This window comes from Diceros bicornis, chromosome 17 (genome assembly GCF_020826845.1).
Source record: "Diceros bicornis minor isolate mBicDic1 chromosome 17, mDicBic1.mat.cur, whole genome shotgun sequence".
Classification (NCBI taxonomy): Eukaryota; Metazoa; Chordata; class Mammalia; order Perissodactyla; family Rhinocerotidae; genus Diceros; species Diceros bicornis.
The window spans coordinates 46,662,956-46,684,127 of NC_080756.1; the positions used below are offsets into that span (position 1 = coordinate 46,662,956).

Genomic DNA, 21,172 nt, shown 5'->3' on the forward strand with positions numbered 1-21,172 from the left:
AGCAAAGGATCCAAAGTCTTGAGCTGCGCCAACAGATTTAGGTTGAACAGAGTGGGATGGAGGGGCACTGATCCCTGAGGGAAAAGGGACCCGCGAGGATCTCATGGCAAAGAATCAGAGCCGCGTGTAGGCAGGGGCATGCATTTCATCACTGCTCAGGGTGCCCCGTCCCGGCTGCTACAGAGGAGTGGCCGGCCCTGGAGCCAGAGGCTAGCGGCGTTGATGTGAACTATCTGTTCCAACCTGAGCCGCAAAACTGCCCAACGAGCGCGGAGAAAGTGGCACGTAGCCTTGGCAGATCCCAGACGTGCCCCTGGGGAACTTTGCTAGCCCGTCCCACAGGGTGCTAGAGGGTCAGAAAGGACCCGCCTTTCCCAGGCTGGGGCCCAGCAGGTCGAAGGTGGTTCTCAAGGCCACGTGAAGCTTCCTCCTCTCAAAAAGCCCCAAACAGGCAGGGCTAATGAAAGAGGCAAGTTAAGGACGCCCCAACCTCAGAGACGCGGCGCCCGGCGGCCGGCCCGAGAGCCGCTCTTCCAACAGCTGCCACCGCGGCCACCTCCTCCAGCTGAGCCATGTCCCGCCACCGCCCGGACGGGTGCCTCGGGCCGCCGGCCCCGCCGCTGCTGCCGCTGCTGCCGCTGCTGCTGCTGCTGGTCGCCGCGGTGCCGCCGAGCCAGGCAGGTGAGCAGCGCGCGCCCGGGGAGCCCCCGCTGCGCCCGCCGCCGCTGCGCGCGCCCGCCCAGCCCCGAGGCCGGCCGAGTCGACTTCCAGCGGGCGTGCGGGTTCTGGGCGGACGCCAGGGAACGCGCTTCTGCGGGGGGCCAGCCGGGCTGGCTCCAGCCCTGCTGCACTCGGGGGTGGCCCCCGGGAAGGGCACGGGACGTGCTTCTGCCAACTTGAGAAGTGTGGGCCAGAATTCTTGACAGACAAATCTTCGCTCCTGAACGACTCTTGGCTTGCTGAGCCTCTGCTGGTTCTAAAAGGGCCAGCCAAAGGACATCTAAATATATTTATTCACGTCATAGGGAGGTATGATCCCGGGCTGCTGTGTTTTTTTCTTCTTAATTGAGAATGACTTTGGTTTAAAATGATAAGACGTGCAACCTGGTATTGTCAGCTGCCTACATACCAGGCAGTGTGTTAAAGGGATTTATGTGTTTTCATATAATGCTCATTATAATCCTAAATGGGATTATTATCCCCATTCTACAGATGAGAAAATTTGAGATTGAGAGAAATTCAGTACAGTCCTCCCTGCTGTATGTCTGTGTGTAGGAAGGAGGATTGGTTCCAGGACGACCACGGACACCAAAATCCTCTGATGCTCAAGTCCCTTATATAAAATGGCGTAGTATCTGCGTGTAACCCATGGCACATCCTCCCATATACTTTAAATCATCTCTAGATTACTTATAATACCTAATACAATGTAAATGCTATGTAAGTAGTTGTACTGTATTGTTTAGGGAATAATGACAAGAAAAGAAGTCTGTACATGGTCAGTACAGACGCAACCACCATATGTCTTTGGCGTCTCAGCTCTGCCTTCATTTGCTCTGTCTTCATGCAAATTAGTGGGCTCTCCGCAAAATACGTTCTGCATCCGCGGATTCAACCAACCGCGGATCTAAAGGTCATTTACTTAATTAACTACATACTCCCCTCCTAGTAGGTTTTATCCCTACAGGTATTGACACTAATCTGTACCCTTTGCCTAAAAAAAAAAAGCCTTGGATTTGTCACTGTCATTCCCAATGTAAGACCAAAGTCATACCAAGATGAACCACAGAAACTTAAAAGACTTCAAAAGTACTGTTAAGAAAGGAGGATTAATTATGTTTTCATAATCCCTTTTCCGTGCTGATCTTGTGCAAGAATGGGGCAGAGGAGGGGGTTCAGGAGAGCACACCCCTTCCTGAATGGATGTACTGATTCTTGTTACAACACCTGCCATCAACGAGGATGTGCAGTTACCAGATTTTGTAAGGCCTTTGCTTTGCAACTCGCCCACTTATCACTCCTAAATTTTTCCAGTCTTTTAAGCTGCCTGGGCTTCTGGAATCAGAAGCGATGCTCCCCCACGCTCCTGACTCGAGTTACCTACACATTCTGTTCCTTCCACCTTTTAGCCAAGGGAGACTGCTCGCAAAGACATACCTGGGACAGGCTAGAGTGCCCCAGACGTGGAAATGGCTTTTGTGTCTGGAATGCTGGCTGAAATTTATCTCCCTTTTCTGTTCTTTCTTTGGATTCTTGGGATTGTTTTAAATGTTTCTGTAGTGGGAGGGGGCAGCCTGAGGAGTGAGGTGGGGATATTGTTTTTTTGAAGATGGGGCACTGTTTATTCAAGAAGATATCACCTGGAAGGAAACTGTTTCTTAAACTGAGTTCCCCAAATAATAAGCTAATGCCATGCCAGGTGGGTCGGGAGTCAAGGCAGAGAGTGAGGGCATTTCTGCTGCAAGGGACCCTGACAGCACTATGCCCAGCAGTCCAGAAAAGACTTCTTATCATGGCATGGCAGGACGGCTGGTGAAGTTCACCCTGACTCTTTCAAAAGATGTGATCTCTGTTTCTTTGTTCCACACACATTAACCTGTTTTCCAGCGCAGCTCTTTGGCTCTTCATCTCACCCTTCTACTAGGCTGCCAACAACCTACAGGCAGAGAACAGGGCCTTTGCTACCTCTTGCTTTTCATGTTTTCTCTGAAGTGCCCAGCTCAGTACTCTGAATTTAGTGAGTACCCAATAAACACCTAAGGGATTACATTTTCATCCCCTTGGAATGAATTTTATATCCACTAATATACACCTGTTTATCCAAAAACAACTTTTGTAACTTTTAAAGGTTACTTTATAATTTCATTATTCCAGAAATCAACAAATGACTGCACATTCATCCTCACCATCTCTCTCAAACTATTCTAGACTTCCAACGTATAATAGTGTTGCCTTTCTCTTTCCAGACTGAAAAGCCCCATATTTGTTTTTAGGATGTCTTGTATAATTTTTCTAAGTGGTGTATACCGTGCAGTCAGGTTGTCACTGGGGAAAGAGATGGGTTGGTTGCCAAGAGATTCATAAGGTGGCATGTGACTTGGTAAAACTGGTTCCAAATCTGGCCCTTGGTCTTGCAGGGCTAGACTCCAGAAGTTCATTCTTTCCAGCGCTCCAGAGCTGATCAGATACAAGGAAGCTGATTCGCCCTGATAAACACACAAGTCTATTTACCGAAATACCAATTGTTAGTTTTTAGCAGACTGGATATTTATATAGCCTGCTCCGGGCACGTTCTCACTGTCATTAAACTACATGGGTAAATAAGGTCAGAGATGCTGAAGCTGGAGGCCCGATTCATCTGCCTCCCCCTAGGACTGGACACTCAGTCAACCCGTGGGTGCTCCTCCGCTGGATAGAGTTCGCCTGGAACAGCTGGTCACTGACTCCCTTTCCACGCTTCCATGGCTCACCAGTGCCCACTTGAGACTAACAGATTGCCTCTCTAGATAGGCTAATACCTTTATGTGGTTGTTGAGGAGTTTGCTGTCCTGGAAGTCATTCAGTCTCCTTAAGGGGACTTAGCAGATCTATGGTTGAGGCCAATCTCAATTAATCCTTTAACTCTGAGGGCGTTCTTATTTCCAAATTTGCCTGAGGTAGTTGCTCTATATGTTCACTCTTTCTATGACAGTTCTTCATTCTTGGAAGTATAGTATTAGAGAGGTGGTATGGAATTCCAGAAATAGAAACCGTGGAGCCAGACTGCCTGTGTTTGAATCCTGGCTCCAATACTTAGTAACCGTGTGACCTTCAGTCGGTTGTCTAATCTCTCTGTGCCTCAGTCTCCTCTTCTGTAAAATGGGTATTATAAAAGTATCAGTCTCATGAGGTCGTTGTGAGGAATAGTGCCCGGCTTACCGTAGGCACTATATAATTGAGTGGCCATTATTACTGGCCATTGGAGTTGCTTTTCTCTGAAAAGGCATCATGGATCTCTTGATAAGGCAAACAGGACTGCAGGGGATAATTAGGTGCTGTGAAGTAGTAACTCATTATAATAGCAGGATTTTTCCTTAACCTTGGCCTGACATTTTCAGGATTTGGGGTACATACCAGCACACTAAGTAGTGGTTTCAGAAAACAGCGAGCAGTATCCTAGGTCACTGTCCTGGATTATAACCGACTGAAATCACCTTGATTATTTTTCCTAAGTGCAGGTGTATTAACCATGGCTGCTTTAGAATTTCTTGTCTGTCCTTCTGAGCCTCACTAAGTTTTCCTACAGCTCATCCCCGTTGTCTTGGTGTTTCAGACCAAAAGAAGTTAGTGTTCTCTATAAACTCGAACGTTTTCTTGTTCTCTCTCTATATTAGTTTACTTATAAGAATGTATACAAGATAAGTTCCAGAATTTCTGGGAGAAGTGTGCATTCATTTTTATTAGTAAACTTTGATTCTTGGTCCTTCTGGAAATGTGAATCTGATAGCGATCAAAATCTTTCTTCAAAAGAAAATTGAAAAAGGATTCTCCTTCAGTCCTTAAATTAAGGTAGAACATTTTTAAAAACTTTTTCATGATCATTTACTTTTGATAGTAAATAAATTATGAATCATGTGACCTTTGTCTTGGAACTTTGTTCTGACATGCAGAACAGAATTTTTGTTTTCATGTTTCTTTAGGCATTATTTTTACTTTTGTTACCTATCTTTGGTTTTATTGGATTCCAAATTATAAAGTGTTAACTATTGAGATAGCAAAAGAAGTAACAGCAGCAATAACAGAATGAATCTCAAAAGATTTGTTTTGTTTAACATTTTAAGGGTTTTTTTTAATGCATAAGCTGCATCTTTTTTTTAATGGAGTAGGTTCCAGTTGCTCCTACAACCTATATTTCACAATCTTTTGAAAATTTACCTTTAAGGTGTGGCTAGAAAATTTACTAATAATGTTATTAGGAAATTTCTTTGTACTACTACAAAACAGGAACTTAGTGCGGTAAAAAAATGAAACTAATAGGGGTAGTGAAATTATGAGGAAACTTTAGTCTAAAATTTGAAACTCTGTCTGTAGAAACAAGAGATGTCATGTAATAATCTTCCAATGGGAAATCATGAAAGTTTCTTGACTGAAAGGAATAGGCTGGCTCTGAAATTTGCCATTAGCCTTGCAAATACAGTTACAATTCCAACATAAGGTAGTGTCGAGTTATTCAAACCAGCATCTGGAAACCTAAGATACCAAAATTCTAATTCACAATTAAAAATCAAGAATTAATATACTGTAGACTTGATACACCTCTGTCTCCAAGTGTGACCTTCTCAGCTAGTGTGAAGGTTTGAGACTTAGGCAACCACATCATCAATAAAGCATTGTGTTAGGCCCAAAGAAGTCGATACAATGAAATATGAGATTCTACTCCTGATTCTCAAGGAGCTTGTAGTTAAATTTATTGGATCAAATACATACAATGCACATAACTAAAGAGAGAGGTAGATGAGGAGTGAGAAGCTTATTCTAGCTTCTCGCAGGTGTAACCTGAGGCACCTCACCTCAGTGACACTGCAGGAATCCCTTGCTTCCTACCTCAGAGCTTCTCTGAAATCATAGCCATGTAGCACTGGAGCACACGTAGACCTGGGAGTGAGGGATTTAACGCTTCACAGGGCAGCCTTTGACCTACGCGGGACAGGAGCAGGTGGATAAACGTTCCTCCTTCCATCCCTGGGATGGGGTCTTCAGAGGCTTATACTGCACACCTCCCTGGACCATTTCAGAATGCACCCCTAAATTAGCTTTCCCTCCCTCCCTGTTTCACTTTTCCAGTCCTCCATTCCTGTTCCCTGGGAGCACTTCCCCAAAGAGTCCTCCTTTTAGCAAGAGTCCTAGGCTCTGATTTCTGTTGGAAGGAAGAGCTGAAATACCTACTTATAATTTTTGTGCCTTGAGATTGTTTATTCATGAATCAGTTATTTTCTTAGTGACTCTGATGAAGAGTCAAAGCAAATCTAGTAACCAGATATCTATTTACTGAGAGCCCTTTCAAAGAAGGGAAGTGTAATGTCAAGGTACACAGAGAGGTACTGAGGGACCACGCTCAGTGGACATGGAAGAGAAAAGCAATTCAAGGATCAGCATCAGTGAACTAATAGCTAAACTCAATCTGAATAGATTAAGTTGCAATCTTAATTTTTTAATATTTTCTCTCGTATTCTGCCTCTTCTCTCAATGTTTCTTTCTTTTTTTTCTCTATCTGACTGACTGAGTATATTAGGAAAAAATTATATTGCTTAGGGTTGAAAACAACTTATTCTTTCATAAATGAGGTGCTAGAAAACCTAGGTTCCAAATGTGGGAGAGAGTGATTTAGGCCACTTATGACTATTTTGCAAACTCTTTCTAAGACAGGGTTGGGAATTTTTTCTTTTCAACTAAAAACAATTAACTTATAAAAAAATTAGTCAGAATACACAAGTAAATAAAAGAAATTTAATTTGAGTGTTTGAGTTTTTACATAGAGAGACATATAAAAATGATGGGGCTTCTTCCATCTTTATGTATAGAAGAAAAATACTCTGTTTTTATAAAGTAACATTCCCATTCATTCAACAAATATTTATCAAGTGCATTGGTTTTGAGGATGTTGCTGTTAAAAATGTCTAAATCCCATTTATCATTTTCACAACTCGAGAGAGAGAGAAAATATCAACAAATGGCATGTGCCCCTTGGGCATCTGAACCATCCTCTATGCTCCTTACCTGAGCTTGAGGACATGATGACTTGAGTTACTTTAGACTAACTTCTGTGAATGTTCTGATAAACTTCACTTTCATTTCAAGAGCACAGACAACCAAACTAGATTCATCACAGAAACATTATTGTGGGTACAGTGTTCCCAGGATACACAGTAGTAAACAGAAGTGGTCCCTACCTTCACAGAGTTTGTATAAAGTTAAATTAGGATTAAAATGATGTAATATTTTCTACATTTTCGCTATTACACTTTTCACACCATCCATCTCCCAACATGGAGATGTTTTTTAAAAATAGAAAAGTATTATGGCTTAAACTATTGAAGGGTTTAAGAAAAATCAGAAAATAGCATGGTGCTGGGAAAACCAGGAAGAGTTGTTGCATGGAGAAAACATTGAGGAATGGAGGACATCCATTAGGGGTAGAGCGAAAAACTTGGATTTTGTCTTAATTCTCAGAGCACATGCTAAGTTGATCAGCCTGCAGTCAATTTTTCTCACTGAATTCTCTTGAGGACTGAGTAAAGGTTTTTTTCATGCATGGAGGTACACCAGTGTCAAAAGAGCCCAGATTTACAGAAATTTGTTATTTATGGTCAGGAAATTAGGTAGTACCAGTAACAGTGAAAACACAGCACTTGAGTGCATAGATTGAGAGCAAGCCAAGGTTTACAGCAAAACGAGCTTCTGGAATGGAAAGGGAAGGGAAAGGAAGGCCAGGGTGCTCCAGATGAGAAATGTCAAGGCTCTGGAGAAAGGGACAAAGCTAAAATCATGCTATGTGGATAGAACTGAAGGAGAAGAGACTAACAAGGCTTGCTAACCTTCCTTCTTTCTTTTACAGTTCCTCTTTATGACCCCTCTCCCTTCCGCAGCAATTTGTGGCTACTTTTTTTTTTAGTCAGCCGTGCTTTCTCATTTCCCCACAAGGCTCAATGGACGTGCGAGTGGAAGAAAATGTGTGAGAAAAGCTCGAGAAGGACTGAGGCTATGGCATTTGTGGTCCAAATCAATTTGGAAAACATATTTATTGTATTTGGGAGGAGAAGAAGGGAAGTTTCTATGGATGCTGTCCATAGGTGTCAAATTGTGGCCAATTGGCTTTATCAACAATTAGACTATTATTCATCACAGGGAGTCTGTTGACAAAGTATTCTGCACCTGCCTATGTTTATTGTCATTACTTCCACTTAATCATTTCTAAAGAAGGCCCACCATTGTGGTTATGATTTTACTGAGAATAAATTGACTTTCCTGCTCAAGATCATTCTTTAAGGGTCATAATCAGCATTAGCTTCTAAGCCTGACCAAGTCCCAGCCTATCACCAGCCCCCTTGGGCCAAGATGCTGTGATGCTGTAGTAGTAAGTTTATATTTTTAGTGCTCATTTGATAAACAATCTTTGTATCAAAAAAATAAAATGTTGAGGCAATTTTGAATGCTGACAACAGATAGCCCTATATTAATATTTAATCTGAGCTTTCTAGTATCTTAACCACTAAAAACTCTGTATGTCCAAAACTAGACTCATATTCCCTCCCAGACCTACTCCCCATCTACTCCCTCTCTATGAATGATACAACATGCACCCGCTGAGTCTCAACCTAGAATCTGAGAGTCATTCTGGTCTCCTCCCGCCTCTTTGATGACCTGAATGTAAAGTTTGTCTTTAACTTGAGCAGCTGTGCAATAGTTTCTTTTTTTTTTTCTGTGAGGAAGATCGTCCCTGAGCTAACATCTGCCAATCCTCCTCTTTTTTTGCTGAGGAAGACTGGCCCTGGGCTAACATCCATGCCCATCTTCCTCCACTTTATATGGGATGCCGCCACAGCATGGCCTGACAAGCAGTGCGTCGGTGCGCGCCCAGGACCTAACCGGCAAAGCCCGGCCGCCGCAGCGGAGTGTGTGCACTTAACTGCTTCCGCCACTGGGCTGGCCCAATAATTTCTTATATCAAGAAAAAAATGTGCTATATACCATTTCCTTTCTCCATTTTTTTTTCCTTTTTTTTTTTTCTCTCTCTCTTCCTACCTAAGTCTCTCTTCCTTTCACAGATATTTATTGAGTACCTGTTATGGGCCAGACACTATACCAAGAGCTGAGGAAACAGTCTCTGGCCTCGAGTTCATAGGCTAAGAGCAGGGGCAGACATGTAAGTTACAGTGCAATGTGATAAGACCTAAAGGAGATGTACATACAAGGTACACTGAGCTTATAGAGCAAGTCAATCCCTACAAAGGGGGTGCTGCTTCCTGAATCTTAAATAGCAATTTTGAGAATCCTAGGTGGTTAACAAGAGAGAAAATCTCAGGCAGAGGAAACAGCATATGCAAAGTCAGGGGTGTTGGACCAGTTCATGGCAGGTTGGAGAGCAGTATGTAACGGTTTCCAGAGCACACAGTGCATGGCGTGGTGGATGAAGCTGGATAGGAAGGCAGAAACGAGGTCATGAAGGCCAAGAGTGTAAGCTGAAGACTTTTGTTTCTAGGAAATAGAAGCCACTGAAGATTTTCAGTAGTGAAGTAAAAAATCAGTTTCACATTTCAGGGGGGTCACTCTGGCAGAGTATGTAGAACAGATTAAAGGTCAGAGGGGCCTTGAAAAAGGTCTCGTTTGTAGTCAAGGCTGGTTGTGATACCTCTTGTATCATAGAAATGTAGAGCTAAAGAGGTAGAGACTGGTGGGAGAGATACTTAGGAGGTTTTGATTAAACACGAGTTATGTGGGAGAGAGAGGAGGCCTGGATGGACTGGTTTCAGCCTGACAGATCATGGAGCTAAAGAGCAGAAGTGGAGGATGGGTTGGGAGAGAATATGAATTTTGTTTTGGATATTTTGAATTTCTAGTGCTTATGGAATTATCCAGATGGTGTTATCAAGTGTGCTGTTGGGTATACAAGATAAAGAGGAGACCACGGGAGAATGAGGAAGGAAGCAGGCAGAGGAGATTCGAGAGAGTGTTGTCCCAGATGCATGGAAGGAAAGAGTTTTAGAAATAAGTTGGTCACCAAAGTCAAAGGCTTTCAGAAGTTCATGTGACACCAGGATTCAAGGATTTCATTTCAAGCCAGAACAGTGCTGGTAGCATGGTGGGGGTGGATGCCAGACCACAGCAGGCTGAAGTGAGGAAGTGAAGTGTGTGAGGCACTCCTCCCTCCAGAAGATGAGGCCTGGAACTGTGCCAGTCGTATTCGCAGCTCTGTCACCAGCACCTAGCATAGTCTCTGATACAGTGTGATCTAGAAAATTTGTAGTAATTTCATGAGAGATTCCGGCAATAGTCAAATCTGGTCACAAGATCCAGAGAGGGCATCTGTGGTTAGTTTGCTTTTAGCTGTGAGACAAGGGAACATGTCAATACACTAAAGGGGGAGGAGCCCCTGCAGAGAGAGCTTTAGGGTACAAGAGCAAGTAGATACAAGGTGGAGCAAAATTCATAAGGAATAAGAGAAAGGGATGGGACGCAGCACATGGGTAGAGGGATTGAGGTGAACAAGAAGGGAGAGATGGGTACAGGGTTTGCGAGGATGAATTCTCAAAATTATCAAGAATTTGAGGGAATCACAGGTGATAGTTTCTATTGTTTCTGCAAAATAGGAATTAATGTCATGTGTGAAGAATTAAGCAGGAGAGTTGGATAAGGAGCCAGAGAATATGGATGCTTTGGCCCAACTGCTGAGGGGAATGGAAGACGTTGCTGACCAAGGATGTGAACTCTATCCTGGGTTGAATTAAGGGGTGGGCTAGAGCTCCAGCTCTGGCTTGCCAAGAATCCCATCTCTAAGGATAAAGCATTTAGACTCACCTCTGAAGATCTAACTATGTCCCTACCTTTGACCTGGGCTCATCCCCCTTGATCAAGGCTCACTTGTAACAAGGACAAACGATAGTGGCAGATTTCCCAATTCCAGTAGAATGGAACTCTTTAAAAGCAAATGTGTTGGAATTGTTGGTTATGTAGAGAAAAAATGCATCAGCAACTCAGTTAAATGGCACCCTATCATTATCCTCTTTTCTTTTCTTCCAGAAGTCTACTCTGCAACTGCATACTGGATGCCTGCTGAAAAGACAGTACTAGTCAAAAACGTGCTGGACAGGAGTGGGGATGCCTATGGCTTTTACAATAACTCTATGAAAACCACAGGCTGGGGCATCCTGGAGATCCGAGCGGGGTATGGTTCTCAGACCCTGAGCAATGAGGTCAGCATGTTTGTGGCCGGCTTTTTGGAGGGTTACCTCACTGCCCCGTAAGTACCCCAAGTCATGGTGGAGAACTCTCAGGAGACCTCTGTCCTTTTCTTTGTCCAACAGTGGCTCTTATCTTCCTGGCGTTGTGTGTTAGAACTGAAAAGTGGCGGAGGTCCTTCTCGTATGATAGAAACATTGTCAGACTTACACTTGGACCTACAATCACCACCTGCCTAGAAGGAACAAAGCTCCTAATTGTAGCACTTGCCTTTTTAAACCTTTCCTTGTCAGGAAACTATTTTAAAAGGCAGTTAAACCATTTCATCCTGCTGGTCATTGATTGTCTGGTAAGAAAGCAAATGGAGGTACAAAACAAAGAAGATTAATTCAAAATAAAATGTAAGAGCATTTATTTTCTTTTTTTTTTTTTATAATTTTATTTATTTATTTTTTTCTTCCAAAGCCCCAGTAGATAGTTGTATGTCATAGCTGCACATCCTTCTAGTTGCTGTATGTGGGACGCAGCCTCAGCATGGCCGGAGAAGCGGTGCGTCAGTGCGCGCCCGGGATCCGAACCCGGGCTGCCAGCAGCAGAGCGCGTGCACTTAACCGCTAAACCACGGGGCCGGCCCAGAGCATTTATTTTCAACAGTCTTAAAACAATACTTTCAAGTGGGCAAAGATTTTAAATTGAAATTTTAATGTCTAATATAAATGTTTCTTCCAGTTCTATTGTTACTTGATTCTTGTGTCCTTCCTTTGTCTTATCAAAATAACAAAAATGTAGTTAGTAACAATGCAATCAGGGTGCATCCTTGTTAGAGAAAAGCTCTTTAAGGAAGACAAAGTTGCAACTCATTGAATCAAGCCTCATCTTTCCTTTGATACACAGTGTCCTGCTGACTTGGCTTTCTTCTTTATTCCCTGTGACCTAGATTATGGAGAGCAATTTAACCAAACCTTGAATTGCACTGTTACTACCTTAGTCATAGTAAGTGCACTGTTGATCCTAATCTGTTTCTGCATCCTGGAGATTATATTGGATGTTGAATGACGAGTTATTGGGTTCTGTCTTCTCTTTTTTAATTTAAACTAGAAATTCCTGTTTTTAATTTTATACCAAATTTTTGTTGCCTTACCATACAAGTCCCTTTATTAGTATACTACTTGGAGATGTATAAAACTTTATAAACTAAATAAAATTAAAAAAACATGTTTAAAATGGTATTACACATGTAAAAATCTGAACTTTTTATCCTTCTCTCCAAATCTTTATCCATTTCTGTATCCATTGAGTTCTGATTGCATTATTTAAGTTGAGTTGCAAGTTTGGAGAAATAATTCAGACTGAAGTGTCGTGAATATAAATATATTAGATTAACTCATGGGTGATATATGTAATAGGCTATTAAGGGAAACTACATGATTTGAAGGGAGCAGCTCTAATCTATGAGAATGTTGTAAGGATAATCATGTCTTCCTTGGATGTTAGTATTGCTACCAGAGAGCTCAGGGAGTTTGAGAAGGCTTCTGAAAAAGGTGGCACTTCTGATATTCCTATGTCACAGAAAAACATACATTTTGATGTCTCACTCTTGGGGGTTGCTTTATCATTTCACTCTTATTCTTTTTGTGTGTGTGTGTGAGGAAGATTAGCCCTGAGCTAACATCTGTCGCCAATCCTCCTCCCTTTGCCGAGGAAGATTGGCCCTGGGCCAACATCCGTGCCCATCTTCCTCTACTTTTTATTTTTATGTATGGGACACCTGCCACAGTATGGCCCGATAAGCCGTGCGCAGGTCTGCGCCAGGGATCCAAACCTGTGAACACCAGGCTGCTGAAGCGGAGCGCACAAACTTTACCACTGCACCATTGGGCTGGCCCCTCACTCTTATTCTTAATATAAAACATTGACCTATCCTTGAGTACGTTTATGCATTTACCAAGAAAATCCATAGGTTAATTCTTTTAAATGCATTATATTAATAACTTTTTTATACTTCTATATTAGAGTAAAAGTTACTTAAATTTTATTTCTTAAAAATGACACTTATCCTCTATTCAGTAACTCTTTTCTCATTTTCTTTGCCTTTTTGCCTGTCTTTTCAAAGAAAATTCAACATGTAGAAGTCAGTCTTATAAGATTAAAACAAACAAACAAACAGCTTCCTGCATATTGTGACCCGTGCTTTGAGGATCTGGCAACCGAGTCTGCCTTCCCTTCAGATCATAGTAGCAGCATGTGAGCGAATGATCAGGAGTGAGGGAGAGACCGGTCTGGTAATCTCAGTCAATACAGGTCCTCAAGGAAGAGTTGTGAAACTCTTGGCAGCATTTCTGCTGCAGAGAACAACCTGAAAAGGGTGCTTTAATCATAAGTGTGATAGGAATCCCGAGGAAGGCGCCCCAGTGGGCCAGAGCAGTCCACGAAGGCTTTGTGGAGGAAGTGAGTTGTGAGTCTGGCGCCTGATAGATGAGAACCATTTGGTTTGGCTGGGAAGAGGGAGAAGATCATTCTGGCAGAAGGTAACAACAGAATACTGAAAAAAGGCACTGAGTCTGAAATGAGTAAGTTGCATTTACAACGAGCAAGGAGTGGAGGCTCTGATTCAGCAGAGGACAACAGGTTTAAAAAGGCAAATGGGGACCGTGTCGTGGAAGGCTTTGAATGGAGGCCCATTCACCAGTTATCATTCTCTATTTCAAGGGTAGAGTGCTCAGAAGTTCCTTGAATTTGAAAGACAACCTCTCTGTTCATCTCTCTCTTGTATCTCGAGCTCCTTTGCTCTAGATGGGCTTCCTGTATCTGTGGTACCGAGACCTGAGAGGACCTCTGCTCTGTGGAGACTTTGATACATCTCATTGAACAGGAGAAGATGCTGGTGAGCAGGAAGATGCATGATAAAGAACGGAAGAGAGAAGTCAGTGTTTGTATATTTGAAGAAGAAGGAGAAGGACAAAGAAAAAGAGAAAGAGAAGGAGACAAAAAGAAAGGAAGAAAAAAAGGAAGGAAGGAGAACAGAAAAAGAAAAGCGGGAGGAGGAAGCATTACAACAAAAACTATCTTCAGAAGGGCACTTCCATAAGCTCCTTCTCAGAGGCTGGCCTTCTAACTGCATTACTGAAAAGTCAGATAAGTAGGGGAATTTCCGAATCAGCATGCATTTAACAGACCTGCTCTGTGCCTAGCTCAAAGCTCAGAATAGCAGAATGTGACCCAGCATACTCAAAACAGAACCCTGGCAATAGGATGGAGAAGAGAGGAGAGAGGGAGGAGACTATCAATTTCCTTCCTCCTCTTCTGATGTGGTCCAGGAGATGAAGGCTTATTACACATTCTTTTTTTTTTTTTTTTTTTTTTTTTTTGTAGAGGAAGATCAGCCCTGCACTACCATCCATGCCAATCCTCCTCTGTTTGCAGAGGAAGACTGGCCCTGGGCATCTATTGCCAATCCTCCTCCTTTGTTTACCTTTTTCTCCCCAAGGCCCCAGTAGATAGTTGTATGTCATAGATGCACATCCTTCTAGTTGCTGTATGTGGGACGCCACTTCAGCATGGCCGGACAAGCGGTGGGTCAGTGCGTGCCCAGGATCCAAACTCGGGCTGCCAGCATGCGCACTTAACCGCTAAGCCACAGGGCTGGCCCCTTATTACACATTCTGATGCCCAAGAATTTATTGTGAAGGAAGGAGATATTCCAAATGGAGTAGAAAAGCTGGGCTCACAGTGACAAGAGCTCCAGGAGGGAAAGAGAACAGAGGGGATGCTGGAAGGCTTCACAGAATTGTGACCCCCAGACCAAAGGCACCACCAAGGACTGCTGAAGTCAGCACCATAGCAGCACAGCCCACTGTACACTGTCTCAGCATTGAGAGGCAGTGTGGCTCCCTCTGAGCAAAGGTATCGAGCGTTCTCTGAAGCAAAGCAGTGGAGCTTAAACTGTCAACCATCTGGAAGCTGTGACTATAGCCACAGACCGATAGTGGAGAAGGAATACAAGTCACAGGCTAGGTTTGTTTGTTTGTTTTCAGCTAAACATGAGTGATTAAGAAACAAAAGCATCTTCATACACAAATACCATTTCATCAACTTAAAACATATACTGTTACTCGGGAGTGCTTTGCAAAGTATGATCCCACATACCAAGACAGCCTTGCAGCAAAGGGGTCTAAGCCTGGGCTGAGAAGGTGAGTTTGTGCCAGAGGCCAAAAGAAAGAGCCGTCTTTTCTCGTTTTGCTCTCAGCTTGCAAGGTTGCTCAGGCAGCTGCCAAGACCAGTGGGAAGTGTAGGGCTGCCACTTTTTTCCACATCATCGCATTTAAAATGGAGTTGTGTTCCTTATATCCTTCTGAACCTTGGGGGGAGGAGGTGTGTGAGAGGTTGGATATTGTGGGATGAACAATTGAGATATTCAGATAAGGAGATTGGTTTAATCACCTCAGATGATATCGTTTGCTCTTTCCAACCAATGAAGTACTTGAGAGACCAGATGAAAACACACAAAGAAGTATCCTCAAATCCTCCATCGTTTCTATTGAAGTGTTCACTAATTTGTTGCTTCCTTGAACGTTTACAACACTCTCCAGGTAACAGTTTGGTCCTGGGCTCAGCCCTTTGTACTTCTTCATGAAGCTCAAGCCCATCTACCAGTGCTGCTCCTGCAGAGGTATCTCGTCATCTGCAGCAGCAGCCAGATCCAGCTGGGCCACAGCTTGGAGTAGGCACTGGATATTTTCAGGGGCTTCTCTCACTGTCTTGCCCTTCCTTGTGCTCTCTTCTTTTCTCCTTCTTCTTCTACTGTCCCCACCCCCATCCATCCTGAGGAGTTGCTCATTGCAGGATGTTGATATTGCCTTGAAAGCATGCGTTCCAGATGGGCTCCTGAGCCATGCTGTGATACCCCCTCAGGTTCTCACACATCCCTTTCCCAGCAACTGTTAGAACCATGATTCCTGAGAGCCAGCTGCTGCCTTTCCCATCTCTACCTATTGAAACATTGCTCAACCTCCAAGACCCATGTCAGATGCTGTCTTCTTGATGAAGTTTTTTCTGATTCCATTCCCACTGGATTGGAGCTCCATCCCTCCCCTCCACCATCTGTTAGTGCTTTGAGGGCAGGGTCTCTATTTTATTCATCTTTATATACCCAGACACCTGGCACAGTGCTTCTGCCCCCAGCGGTTACTTAATTACATGCTTATTAAGTTTAATTGAACCCTGTTGTTGCTCCAGTTCTATCCGAGATGAACCAGAAGTGTGAGGTACATATTTTCACATAAAATGTATCTAGCAGGCTTAGCCAAACGGAGTTTCCTCGTTCGTTTTTTAACTCCATGGGGTGGGTCCCTATGTCTCACTAATGATGTAAATCTGATGAATAGTCATAGACTGACTTTTAGTAAAATGAGTCATGAAACTTTTCTGGAAAGAATGGTGATGAGGGTGTGGGGACCTGATCTGCTCTAGTTTTTAATAAAGTGGCTGATCTCGTGTTACTGAGGCAGCTGCTGAAATGACCTCCTTTAGAATTACCCAGTTTGAGTGAGCCAGTTCAATGCGATAAACACTTGTTACACTGCCTTGTGCCAGGCTCTGGGGCTAGGGAGAAAGGTAGGGGGGAGAGTTAGTTCCTCAATGCATTCTTCAAAGAGGATTCCTTTTAAGTTAATATATTGACACAGCAGGTGCTAAAACTATGATGAAAAGAGATTCTAGCAAGATTATGGCACAGGTTAAAGCAGACAAAGGTGGTACCTTTTTTGTGTTTGGCCTACTACCAGGAAATATCTCAAGAATCTCCTCCACACCCTCAACTTGCTCCTTTGTTGTTAAACTCCGAATATGCTTTGAGGTCAAGGCTGTGGGCAAAACAAAGATAAGTAAGGTACAGTCCCACCATCAAAAATATTGAATGACCCATCAACTAGTAAGTATTTGGAACTTAATATGAACCACAAAATGATGATGATGATGATGATGATGATGATGATAATGATGGTGATGATGGTGATGATGATGACGACTAGCACTTATATAGCATTTAAAATGTGCCACACAGTTCAAAGCATTTTGCATATGTTAAATTACTTAATCCACAGCAACACTGTGAGGTATGTATCATTATTATCCCCATATTATTGATATGAAAGCTGGGGCACAGAGAAGTTAAGTAACAAGCTGAAAATCACAAAGCAGGAGCCAGGGTTAGAAACCAGGTTGGCTAATTACAGAGCTTGTGCGCGCGCACGTGCACATATGTGCACACACAAATGGAGTAATCACTATGGGAAATACGAAAGGAGCCACATATGGTCTCAGACCCAGAAAGTCAAAACAATTAGAAAAGAGTAGGAGACAGCACATGACAAGTGCTAAGTGATGTGGTATTAACATAAGTAAAAAAGATTCAGGAAAAGGTGGGTGTACACATGTCTTCATGATTCTCACACATAAACACATGTGAGAGATGTAAAGGTGAGCAAGTCTTGGCCAACTTAGGAGGCAGCTTACTGACTTTACACACCGCCAGAGCTGAAACTAAATCTAGCGCATTCACGATGTGGATACTAGCATTAGCTCTGTTTGATGAGAATTCCGAAGCGTGGAGAAGTTAGGAATCTTGCTTATGGTCAACAGCCTAGCAGTAGTAGAGTCAAGCTTTGAACTCAGAATTCAAAGCCTCTACTCTTAACTGCTGTACTGTATTGCTCTGCCACACAAAAGTGTCGGACTCCAGGCACAAGGATCAGAGAAGGGCCTCAACCTGAGGAGACTGCAGGTGGATTGTGTTCCTTGGGGCCCCTGAATGGGCAAGATCAGTTGAGGCCTCCACTTCTGATCTCAAGGTGGAGGTTTCTGTTCTCCTGCTCTGAATGTCAGAATTGAAAAAGCTAGCCTCCCCCTATCAAAAAAGAAAAATTTTCAATAATTCTAGCCCAGTTACCCTCCTATATCTCCACCTGTCTTGTCTACCATTATGTGGGCATCCTCAGCAACCATCCCAGAGTCAAGATTAATGTTCCTCTGTTTCAGGTTTTCTCAACCTTGGCACTGTTGACATGTTGGGTTGAATTATTCTTTGCTGCAGGGATTGCATTGTAGGATGTTAGCTGCATCACTGGCCTCTACCCACTATAGGCTGGTTGCACCTTCCCCTCCCCTAGTGGTGAGACAACCAAAAAAGTCTCCAGGCATTGCCACATGCCCCCTGGAGGGCAAAATCACTCCAGTTGATAAACACAGCCCTATTTTGAAATGGACTGAAAAACTAAGAGGATCTGGAACTCCATCTGGGTGGAGCTAGGCAGGGCTCAGTGATGGAGACTTTGGGTAAAAAGTATGCATTTTTTGTTTCCTTACCTGAGTGAACATTATAGGTCAATAGCCCACAAAATATTTTTTCCAAAAACTAGAACTTTATTTTTATATAAATCATTTTAATTTCAAGAGCCCATTCCTCCTGACAGCAGAAAATGTTACCATAGTCATTTCAATAAACATAATAATTTATCATTTAAACTGAGTCAATTCAGAATGTTCCCCTCCTCTTAAAACACTTTCCCAGAATAGATTGGTGTTACTGAGGCATTTTGGAGGGAGGGGATATGTTTAATCAATGTTTGTCCTGTGTCCTTCTCTGGCATCCACCATAGTGGAAAAATCTCATTTAGTCTTTAGCATGAATGTCTCCCCATCTGACATCTGATGAGCTTTCCATGGTCTCCCTGATCTCCAGTTGTATAATCAATACCACAAGTATAAGTCCTCTGCCCCCAACAGGTCTATCAGCCCTCAATGTCTACTTATTCTACCATAGACCACACAAAGAAACATTTGGCTTCTCCCTGAAACTCACTGAGGTGTACAGGGGTGCTACATTTGGCTCATGAGCCCAGACCCTCCAGGCAGCCATCTCTGCTTCCCCACACAATCTTAGAGTGGGAAACTGTAGGATTGTTGCCTCCCTGAGCAACTAAATCAAGTCATCTAACTCACCTGGAGTTTCTGCATTCCATTCACCCGAAGTATGAGGCCAGGACAGAGGGTCCCTTTCTTGTCACTTACATACCTGTCTAGCTTTGTTGCTGTTCTCTGTCCCACTTTTAGAGGTGGTGGAAAGGGAAAAGTGATCAACTTGATAGTAGAACTGATGTGGCAGCATAAAAGATATATAAACAAAAGTTAAATGCAATAATTAAATTTTTAAAAAATATTTATGGGTAATTAGAAGGACAAGCTCTCATGAAGTGAAGTTTATTGAATTCTATAAATAAATAGGACTATAAAATAAAAGATTTCAAAGGATTTCAATGTTGTTTACCTAACTGACGATAAAACTATTCTCATTTTATTAGTTTCTGAAAACTTCAAGATAAAGGATACCTAAAGTTCCAAAGTACAGGGAGCCAAATTCCCATTCTTGGAACCTGAGTCATCTCCTATTTACAATGCTGACCTCTCTAGGTCAATAAAAAGCATCAAATAAAAACCAGAACTAGGACTTTAGGTAAACTTTCAGTCCAGTGGTTGCAAGGGGTTCACGATTTGACCCATTTTGTTCCAAACTTTTAGCAAATGATAGATAAAATATAGAGAAAGAAAGCATTGTGGTAATATAGCTGGGCCTCCAAACAAGATTAAATATCTCTTGAACCAGAAAAGAAACAAAAAACAAGGCGATGAAGTATGGATCTGCTGAGCCCTTGGCATGAAGCAGGCAGAGACAGCCACCCCTGCTGATGGGTGAAGGCCTCAGTGCTCTGAGTGAGGCTGAGTTAAGGCTGGAAAGGAGAAGTAACCTTACTGCTTTTGACTGTTGATAAAATAGGAGGCCACAGAATAACTTGTATTGATGTGCATCCTAGTGTACAGATTTATAAGAAACCATGAGCTTGAAAGGAGGCGGTGGGGGGCGGCAACAGGAACCAAATCATCCATGTGCTGGTTCAGTTACAGATATATCTACAATTTCCCATAGGAAAGAAGTCTCAAAAAGCCACTATAAGACCTCGTTTCCAGGGAGTCAGATGGAGACACTTAGGGGAAAATGAGAGGGGAGAGAGAGAATATAAACAAACAACTAAAAATGCTTGCACACTAGAGTTCCAAAATACACAAAGAAATTGAATGCTAAGAAAAATAGTGAACAAAATCAATAAAAAAATCATGAATACACTCCAGATTAATTTTTTGGAATGGTTTAATAAAGACTAAATATGCTTAAGGCACTCTAAGTTATAAATGAAGTAAAACTTGAAGAAGAATTTATGAAACAGAAAGAAAGAAGATGAGTAGATATTTTAAAAGAACCTGTGTGAAATATTATAAGTGGAATTTTTTTTAAATATCAATAAATGCACAAATTCTGGATTGGACATAATCAGAGAAAAAATTCTGAGTCAGACATTAGTATGGAGAAATTTACATAGTACACTGCCCAAAGAGATAGAGGGGTAAAAATAATGAGAAAGCTGTTATTAGAGTAGTTTGATTGGGAAACTCCAACATATGCCTATTAGGAGTCCCAGAAAAAGAGACTGAAAGGAATTGCAGATAAGCAATTGTTGTCAGGGTAATAGTTGAGAATTTATCAAAATTGAAAAAGACAAGATCCTTAGTTGGAAGATACAGCCTATTAAATTGCTACCACATAGTGGGTGAAACTACAGAAAACTGAGGATAAGAGAATATTCTTAAAACTATCAGAAAGAAAAGACATTTACTAAAGGGAATCTCAGCTAGAATGACAGCATATTTCTCATCAGCAACAATAGAGCGAGAAGATATGTGGATAATATCTTAAAAGCACCAAGGGAAAATAACTAACTAGAATTTTATAGCAACTTAAATCATCCAAGAGCAAGGGCAAAATAAGAATATTTTTGGGATATATAAATTAAAATGTTTTACTATGCACACTATTATAGGATATACGTTAACAAGAATAGCAGGAGGGAAAGTTTGGGACATAAGGAGCAATAATTAACACAAGAAACAAAGAAGTTAATAAAATTTGATTTTAATAGTTAAAAAATAAAAAATTTTAAAATAGAAATAATTTTTTAATTAAAAAAGTTAAACTAAATGTTTAAACAACAACGTGGTGGGAGATGTCAATGGGCAGTTAAAGCTTGCTAAAATATGCATCATGTTTGGAGGAGGAGAGAAATATAAAATTTATTTAGAGTTGATAAGAAAATGCATAGTTATGAATGTTTTTAAAAATTTTAATGAT

The 21,172-nt window shown here is 42.1% G+C and overlaps 1 protein-coding gene across 1 annotated transcript in view; it reads left to right on the forward strand.

Annotated features, from left to right (window-relative positions):
- The first annotated feature begins 214 nt into the window (after positions 1 to 214).
- The window catches only part of PLBD1 (phospholipase B domain containing 1), a 55,791-nt gene continuing 34,833 nt past the window's right edge, over positions 215 to 21,172 (forward strand). The window contains exons 1-2 of the mRNA XM_058558723.1: positions 215 to 681; positions 10,777 to 10,996. Coding sequence (XP_058414706.1) covers positions 573 to 681; positions 10,777 to 10,996 — 329 coding nt within the window. The 5' untranslated portion in view covers positions 215 to 572. The remainder of the gene's footprint in view (positions 682 to 10,776; positions 10,997 to 21,172) is intronic.